General features: G+C 51.9%; 1 protein-coding gene across 1 annotated transcript; it reads left to right on the top strand.

Annotated features, from left to right (window-relative positions):
• Nucleotides 1-2,129: 2,129 nt before the first annotated feature.
• Nucleotides 2,130-8,002, top strand: LOC147120872 (uncharacterized). The gene is made up of 3 exons (XM_085977265.1): nt 2,130-2,139; nt 4,706-5,322; nt 7,594-8,002. Exons 1-3 carry the CDS (start codon nt 2,130-2,132, stop codon nt 7,675-7,677), a joined length of 711 nt encoding a protein of 236 aa, XP_085833391.1. The 3' UTR covers nt 7,678-8,002.
• Nucleotides 8,003-9,694: the final 1,692 nt, after the last annotated feature.

Raw genomic sequence — 9,694 nt, forward strand, 5'->3', positions numbered from 1 at the left:
GATAGCTGCTCGTAGTCTCGTCAGTTCATGACTGTTAGGGCTGATCCTGTGTCCAATTCCATCTTTACCTGGGACTCTGCTATCATGAGAGTGACCCAAATGGTTCGGTGATCCTCCTTTGCGATCACATTGTGTAACTTCAGACAACTTAGTCTCCTGCTTTCGGAGTCGTTATCACTCTTTTGATCCTCTGAACTACTGTCCGTCATCTTCTGTACTTTCTTGTACTTTCCTTTAGTAGTTCTTTTAGTGTTGGTTTTCTTTCCCAACCTGCAGACTCGTGCTATGTGTCCTACTTTTCCACACTGCACACTTTGTCCTTAAACCAGCAATCCTTCTGGTCGTGGGTTGTTCTGCCGCAGCGATAGCACTTCTCTGCTCCATATGCCATTTCATTGGTCCTATATTCTTGCGGTTTCTGTTGTATTTCTGCAGCACCCCGTGCTGCTGCTTCATAGAATACCACAATGTTGAAAGCCTTTTCCAGCGTAAGGTCCTTTTCCGATAGAAGTCGTTTCTGGGTTCCTTCACTCTGGAGCCCGCAGACAAACTTATCCCTTAAGGTATCTGCCAGTCCTGCTCCAAACTGGCAGTGTTTAGATAATTTGCGCAGTTCCGTGAGATAATCAGCATTACTTTCGTCTTTGTGCTGGTTTCTTTTATGGAACTTGAATCTTTCTGCTATCAGCAGTGGTGTAGGGTTTAGATGTTCCTGTAATATAGTGACAATATCTTCAAAACTTTTTTCCATTGGTTTAGTTGGGGTTATTAAATTCCGTAATAGGCCGTACGTTCTTGCGCCCATCAGATTCAACAATACCGACGCCTTCTTTTCATCGGACACCTCATTTGTCTTGCAGTACACTTCAATCCTCTTAACATATGTAGCCCAGTCTTCTATTTCGTTGTCGAAAGCGGTGATACTGCCACTCTTCGGCATCTTGGGTGTGGTTTAAAATGGCGTCTCCCAATGGTTTAAAATGGCGCCTCCCACGCTTTTCCTTCTTCCCCCGCTCCTGCCAATGCCACTCCCAGCGTTTCTTATGGTAATGGCGGCGCCCTGTGGATTTTGCGCGCTTCTCCTGCACATCTCTCTCTCTTTCTCTCTTCAACGCTGCCCTCCGCGCGTCTCTTTTTCTTTCCCTCTTCAACGCTGCCCGGCTCCTGAACACCGGCCGCGCCCTGTGCGCTCCACCCTCTCTCTCTCTCTCCCCATCGACGCTGCTCGGCCCTCTTCACAGGAGCGAAATCAGGTGAAAAATTGACATCGAGCCAAAGAAGGAGACATTAGGACAAGCTGGGTGAAAGAGGTAGGTATTAGTGAGTGTCGTAAAGGAGGTGAGAAAGGTGGAGAGGGTTAGGGAAGAGGTTCCAGAGGTTATGGCCTAGATGGCAGGAGGCACGGCCACCAATGGAGGGGCGAAGGAAGTGGGGAAATACACAAGAGGCCAGAGTTGAAGGGACGCAGAGTTCTCGGAGAATCTGGTTTTTTTGGTGTTGTTAGTTGAGGGATACATTTTGGCCTGGGCACTTCCACTGCTCCTCTTGTAACAGTGTCATGGGATTCACCGGAGCGGTTCAGGCAGAACCTTAACTTAACCACATCTGAAAGACACCAACAGCTGGGGCATCAGTCTAGATTATGTACTCAGTGCCACAACCAGCTGACTCTCAGGCGACTGTGCTCAGGGCAATAATTAAGGGCTCAACTCACTAAGTAACACTATGAGGTTACCACTGTTTGATGAGTTTGTTCAGCTTCCGATAGTTCCTTAGTCTGGCTTGTGTGGGATAATCTGTGCATAAATCAATGATATTTAGAGTATTATCTTGAAAGTTTGAAGCCGTTTTTCATATTTATCCAGCTACTGTGCGGATGAATTGGGCTAAGCGAGGTGATCTAGTCATCTCTTGCCGTGGATGTGGTATGCCCCAGTGACAGAAATTAGGTCTGAGGGGTAAGGAATTTATTTTCTTGTAAACTGTGCCACTGGCAGGTCATTCTGATTTGTCTTTGAGTATTTGGCCGATTTTAAAGTGGAATTGGGAAAGGAAAAGGAGACAGGGAAGGAAACATGCAGAGCGACAACAATAATACCTTGGGATACAGTACGTGAGTAATTATCGACATGAGGTGTGGTGAGTGTAGCGAGCTCGGGAGGAACAGGTGACTTTGGACCTGTGGTTCCCAAAGCTCTCCACCACTGGGGGTTTTCCTCGCCTCGTGTCTGGGTCTGTTGTAGGCTCATTGATAGAGATTGATCGTTGTGATTAGTCAACAATCCATTATCGTTGTATCATGTGATGACCAGGATGGTAGAAGGCGAACTAGATGGACCTCAGTCTTTCTTCATCCAGCAATTCCTATGTGAGAAACACAAACAAACACAAAGAGACAGACAGACTCACAGTCATACATAGAAAGGCAGACTCTCAGTCAGAGACACACAGATAGAGATAGACTCATCCAGTTCCATAAAGACAAAGGAAACTAGAGAGAAAGACTCACAGGGGGTTATTTTAACATAGCCCGCCCAGTTGGAAACTGACGGGAGTGGGTCAAATGGCGATTTTACATCCCCTGTCAATAGAGAGTAAATGGGGTGGGGTGTAAAACTGGTGGTCGACTCGATGCTCTTAGTTTCCTAATAGACGGGTTGAAGAAAGAACAACCTCAGGACGTCCCAAAGTGCTTTACAGCCAATGAAGTACTTTTGAAGTGTAGCCAATGTTGTAATGTGGGAAATGCAGCAGCCAATTTGCGCACAACAAGCTCCCATAAACAGCAATGTGATAATGACCAGATAATCTGTTTTTGTTACATTGATTGAGGAATAAATATTGGCCAGGACACCGGGATAACTCCCCTGCTCTTCTTCGAAATAGTGCCATGGGATCTTTTACATCCACCTAAGAGAGCAGACGGGACCTCAGTTTAACATCGCAACCGAAAGACGGCACCTCTGACAGTGCAGCACTCCCTCAGCACTGGCACGGGAATGCCAGCCCAGATTTTTGTGCTGAAGTCTCCTGGAGTGGGACTTCAACCCACAACCACAGACAGAGACAGGCGAATAGAGTCACGCACAGACGGATAGGCCTAGATATCACTCATTCATACGAAGATTATCCCACATAAGCCAATCTAGGAAACTAGCCGAAGCTGACCAACCTCTTCAAACAGCGATAAATAAAACTGGCCTTTTAATCTGTTTCATTTCCTGTGTTTTCTCAGTCCTGACGAAGGGTCTTCGACCTGAAAGGTTGACTCTGTTTCTCTCTCCATGGATGTTACCTGGCCTGCTGAGTTTTTCCAGCATTTTCTGTTGTTATTTTAGATTTATAGCATCCGCAGTATTTTGCTATCATAAAGACAAAGGTGGTATGTTGAAGCTTCACTTCAGGACTTGAGCACATCATCTGAGCTGCCAGGTTCTGAGGGAGCTCTGCATTGTTGAAGGTTCTGTCATTCGGACGAGACGTTGAATTAAGGCTCCGTCTGCCTGCTCAGGTAGACGTAAAAGATCCGACGGCACTGTTCAAAAGAGAGTGGGAAGTTCTCCTGGGTCTTCACCAACATTCTTCCATCAACCAATACCATCAAAAAAAACCAGCGGAACTATTTGTTGGATCTTTCTGTGCAAAACTTGGCATGCGTGTTTGCCTACAGAACAACAGTGACTACTGTGGTAAACCACTTTTACCGTTTACTATCGTTACACTATAGTTATCACTGTTAGATCGTTTCCCTATAGTTATCACTGTTCACATTGTTGTATCACTGTACGAGGTCGCCTCTTGTCACGCTGCTATACCTGGGCTGACCACTGCCGACTCCGCCCATGGCTCCACCTACCTGCCCGGGTATAAAGGTGGTCGACTGGCTGGTATTCCTCCTTCTTGGATCCGATCACCCACGAGGGTGGGCTCTGTTATTTAGTCAATAAAAACCTATAGTTACTTTCTTAACTCGTCGCTTTTCATTGGACGAATTGATAGGTATATCAATTTTATTGACTAAATTTTAAAATGTCGTCACTTGAGCAGCCAAACAACCAGTCAACGGAGCAGCCAAACGACCAGCCAGACGCCCAGCTACAACAGCCACAGCAGCCGGCTTGGCTGCGAGCCCTCAAACCACCGTACCTGGATCTAAACCCACAAGCAACAAACGCAGCCCTCGACTTCAAACACTGGCTGTGCTGCTTCGAATCCTACCTGGAAGAATCCGGCGTCCCTCAGAGATCCAAACTAAGAGTTCTGACCGCCCAAGCGAGCCCTAAAGTATACGCACTCATCCAGGACATTACTACTTACGAGGCCGCTATCAACCTACTGAAACAACAGTACCGGAGCCCGGTAAATTCCATGTATGCCAGACACCTCCTAAGATCCCGCCCGCAACAGCCAGGAGAGTCTGTAGCTGAATTTTTACGGGCGCTACGAACACTCGGCAGGGACTGTGACTTTAAAGCAGTATCGGCTGCAGAAAACACTGAAGATAACATCCGCGATGCCTTCGTGAAAGGCCTTCGGTCCAACTACTCACGGCAGAGACTGCTGGAATCAAAGGACCTCGACCTGAACACAGCTGCAGCCTTGGCCTACTCCCTAGAAGTGACCCAGCGGGACCTCGAGGTGTATTCCAGGTACAGTTCGCGACTCTGGGACTCGGGCCCGACCCCGACCGCAATACCCCTCGTAGCGCCGCCCCCGGGACCTACCTCAGCGTCGGCGTCCCGGACTCGATCGGGACCGCCACCCCCGGTACCGGCTGCGACTTCGGACCCCCGCGACCGGGCCGCCGGCTGCTTCTTCTGTGGGCAGGCGAAACACCCGAGGTCGCGCTGCCCAGCCAAAAATGCGACGTGCTCCAGCTGCCTGAAGAAAGGCCACTTCGCGAAGGCCTGCAGAGGGAGAGCAGCAGAGGCCAGCAGTGCCTCATGCGAACTGTGGGGGCGGCCATCTTCTATCAAGGCCACAGATGAGCAATGGGGGCGGCCATCTTTGATCCAGGCAACCGACGCCAGCAGTGCCTCATGTGGGTTGTGGGGGCAGCCATCTTCTCCGCCATTTTGCCCCACCTCGTGGGCGCCTCCATTTTACCCACCACGCTCGACCGCCACCTTACCTCCAGACCTGACGACCGCTTCACCTACAGACTACAGCGACCCGCTCAGCCACACACTAGCCTCCGTCACACTGGACCAAGCTCGCCCGCATCAGCTGTCCAAGTCAATGATGGACATCAAAGTAGACGGCCACGCCACGACCTGCCTGTTCGACAGCGGAAGCACGGAGAGCTTCATACATCCAGACACGGTGAGCCACTACTCCCTCACTGTCCAGCCAACGCGCAACCGGATCTCGATGGCATCGAGGTCCCACGCCACAGACATCAGCGGCTACTGTGTTGTGACCCTGTCGGTTAAGGGCACGGTGTATAAAAACTTTAAACTCCTCGTCCTGCCCCAGCTATGCGCTGCCGTCCTACTAGGGCTGGATTTTCAATCCCACCTCCAAAGCGTCACTCTAGCATACGGTGGACCCCTCCCCCTGCTCACAGTCGACAACCAGCAGCCTTTAAATCGCCCACCGCGTAACACCTGCGGCCTATCCACCCTCAAGGTCCCGCCACCTTCCCTGTTCGCTAACCTCACCCCCGACTGCAAACCCGTCGCTACCAAGAGCAGGCGGTACAGCGCCGGGGACAGAGCTTTCATTAGCTCTGAGGTGCAGCGTCTCCTGAAGGAGGGCATCATCGAGGGGAGCAGCAGCCCCTGGCGTGCCCAGGTTGTAGTCGTTAAGACCGGCAATAAAAACCGCCTGGTCATCGACTACAGCCAAACCATAAACCGGTACACCCAGCTGGACGCATACCCCCTTCCCCGCATATCTGATATGGTCAATCAGATTGCTCAATACCGGGTATTCTCTACCATCGACCTTAAGTCGGCCTACCACCAACTCCCTATCCGCCCCGAGGACCGCCAGTATACCGCCTTCGAGGCGAATGGCCGCCTCTACCACTTCCTTAGGGTCCCCTTCGGCGTCACCAACGGGGTTTCGGTCTTCCAAAGGGAGATGGACCAGATGGTTGACCAGAACGGGCTGCAAGCCACGTTCCCCTATCTAGATAACATCACCATCTGCAGCCGCGACCGGTAAGACCATGACGCTAACCTGGAAAGATTCCTCCGTACGGCCCAACGGCTGAACCTCACCTACAATAAGGAGAAATGTGTGTTTAACACCTCGCGCCTTGCCATCCTCGGCTGCGTAGTAGAGAACGGAATCATCGGCCCCGATCCCGAAAGAATGCGTCCCCTCATGGAGCTACCCCTTCCCCACTGTCCAAAGGCGCTGAAGAGAACCCTGGGGCTCTTTGCCTACTATGCCCAATGGGTGCCGAATTATGCGGACAAAGCCAGACCCCTCATGAAGTCCACCTCCTTCCCCCTTACGGAAGAAGCGCGCGCGGCCTTCTCCCTCATCAGGGGAGACATTGCTAAGGCCACTATGCACGCAGTGGATGAGTCCATCCCCTTCCAAGTGGAGAGCGATGCATCCGGCTTCGCCCTAGCTGCTACCCTCAACCAGGAGGGGAGACCGGTGGCCTTCTTCTCAAGGACCCTCCAGGGCCCTGAGATCCGACACTCTTCGGTCGAGAAGGAGGCCCAGGCGATTGTGGAGGCGGTACGCCGCTGGAGGCATTACCTCGCAGGCAAGCGATTTACCCTCCTCACCGACCAGCGTTCGGTTGCTTTTATGTTTAATAACAAGCTGAGGGGTAAAATCAAGAACGACAAGATCTTGAGGTGGAGAATCGAGCTATCCACCTACGATTATGATATCTTGTACCGGCCTGGTAAGCTGAACGAACCCCCTGACGCTCTATCGCGAATTACATGCGCCAACGCGCAAATTGATAGACTTCAGACCCTCCACAACGACCTCTGCCACCCCGGGGTCACCAGGCTTTACCACTTCATTAAGGCCCGCAACCTGACCTACTCCATCGAGGAGGTCAGGACCATGACCAGGAACTGCCAGACCTGTGCCGAGTGCAAACCGCACTTCTTTAGGCCGGACAGAGCAAGCCTGATCAAGGCCACCCGCCCCTTCGAGCGCTTGAGCATCGATTTCAAAGGGGCCCCTCCCGTCCTCTGACCGTAATGTGTACTTCCTCAGCATTGTTGATGAGTACTCCCGTTTCCCCTTTGCCTTCCCCTGCCCAGACATGACCAGCACCACGGTCGTTAAATGCCTGAACGACCTCTTTGCCTTGTTCGGGTTCCCAAACTATATACATAGTGACCGGGGCGCCTCCTTCATGAGCGAGGAACTCCGTCAGTTCCTACTAGCGAGAGGCATCGCCACTAGCAGGACCACCAGCTACAACCCCCGAGGGAACGGCCAGGTGGAAAGAGAGAACGCGACTGTATGGAAGGCCGTCCTCTTAGCCTTAAAGTCTAAGGGCCTCCCAACCTCTCGCTGGCAGGAGGTCCTCCCGGCGGCGCTGCATTCCACCCGATCACTACTTTGCACTGCCATTAACGCCACCCCCCATGAACGAATGTTTGTTTTCCCCAGGAAGTCGACTACGGGAACCACGCTACCAACCTGGCTGACCTCTCCGGGGCCTGTCTTGCTGCGAAAGCACGTGAGGGCCCATAAAACGGACCCCCTGGTCGAGAGGGTGAACCTCCTGCACGCCAACCCCCAGTACGCCTACGTGGCATACCCAGACGGGCGGGAGGACACAGTCTCCTTACGAGACCTCGCACCCTCGGGCACTCCGGAGACACCACCGCTACCCCCCCCCCACCACCCCCCCAAATCCAGCCCAGGTAGACGGTACGCCGGAACCCCAAGAGCCTTCGCCTACCTCGCAGACGCCAGCATTAACACCGGAGAACGCAACACCGCCGCTGCGACGATCAGACAGGCTTACGAGGCCTCCGGACAGACTGACATACCAGAACTGGTAGTACACTTCACCCCGCCGGACTCAAATCTAAACAAGGGGTGAATGTGGTAAACCACTTTTACCGTTTACTATCGTTACACTATAGTTATCACTGTTAGATCGTTTCCCTATAGTTATCACTGTTCACATTGTTGTATCACTGTACGAGGTCGCCTCTTGTCATGCTGCTACACCTGGGCTGACCACTGCCGACTCCGCCCATGGCTCCACCTACCTGCCCGGGTATAAAGGTGGTCGACTGGCTGGTATTCCTCCTTCTTGGATCCAATCACCCACGAGGGTGGGCTCTGTTATTTAGTCAAAACCTATAGTTACTTTCTTAACTCGTCGCTTTTCATTGGACGAATTGATAGGTATATCAACTACACTTTGCATCAACGCCAGATTCATCAGCCGCACTCACAAGACAGTCCAGAATGTCACCCGAGCACAACGCAACGCCATCCACGCTCTGAAGACCAACCGCAACATCGTCATCAAACCATTAGACAAAGGAGGAGCCATCGTCGTACAGAACAGAATGGACTATTGCAAAGAAGCATACCGACAACTGGACAACCAGGAACACTACAGACAGTTACCTGCAGATCCGACCAAAGAACACACCCGCCAACTCAACAGACTGATCAAGACCTTCGATCCAGACCTTCAAAGCATCCTACGCGCTCTCATCCCACATACTCCCCGCGTGGGAGGCTTCTACTGCCTCCCAAAGATACACAAAGCCAACACACCCGGACGTCCTATCGTATCAGGCAACAGAACCCTGTGTGAGAACCTCTCTGGATACGTCGAGGGCATCCTGAAACCCATCGTACAGGGAACCCCCAGCTTCTCTCACGACACTACAGACTTCTTACAGAAACTCAGCACCCACGAGCCAGTTGAACCAGGAACACTCCTCGCCACGATGGACGTCTCGGCACTCTACACCAGTATCCCCCATGATGACGGCATCGCTGCAATAGCCTCAGTACTCAACACCAACAACAGCTAATCTCCAGACGCCATCCTACAACTCATCTGCTTCATCCTTGACCACAATGTCTTCACCTTCGACAACCAGTTCTTTACCCAAACACACGGAACAGCCATGGGGACCAAATTCGCACCCCAATACGCCAACATCTTCATGCACAAGTTCGAGCAAGACTTCCTCGCTGCACAGGACCTCCAACCAACACTATACACCAGATACATCGACGACATTTTCTTCCTATGGACCCACGGCGAAGAATCACTGAAAAGACTACACGATAACATCAACAAGTTCCATCCCACCATCAAACTCACCATGGACTACTCCTCAGAATCGGTTTCATTCTTGGACACACGAATCTCCATCAAAGACGGACACCTCAGCACTTCACTCTACCGCAAGCCCACGGACAACCTCAGGATGCTCCACTTCTCCAGCTTCCACCCTAACCACGTTAAAGAAGCCATCCCCTATGGACAAGCCCTGCAAATACACAGGATCTGCTCAGACGAGGAGGAACGCGATGGACACCTACAGATGCTGAAAGACGCCCTCGTAAGAACGGGATATGACGCTCGACTCGTCGATCGACAGTTCCGATGGGCCACAGCAAAAAATCGCATAGACCTCCTCAGAAGACAAACACGGGACACAGCCAACAGAGTACCCTTCGTCGTTCAGTACTTCCCCGGAGCGGAGAAACTACACCATGTTCTTCGCAGCCT

The sequence above is a fragment of the Somniosus microcephalus genome, chromosome 3 (assembly GCF_052327205.1).
Source record: "Somniosus microcephalus isolate GS21.2 chromosome 3, FLI_Smic_1.0, whole genome shotgun sequence".
NCBI classification, from domain to species: Eukaryota; Metazoa; Chordata; class Chondrichthyes; order Squaliformes; family Somniosidae; genus Somniosus; species Somniosus microcephalus.

Excerpts from the sequence above, each read along its gene's own strand:
- LOC147120872 (XM_085977265.1), top strand. Across the intron at positions 5,323-7,593 it reads GCTTCATACATCCAGACACG|GAAGTCGACTACGGGAACCA; the intron begins GTGAGCCACTAC and ends TGTTTTCCCCAG.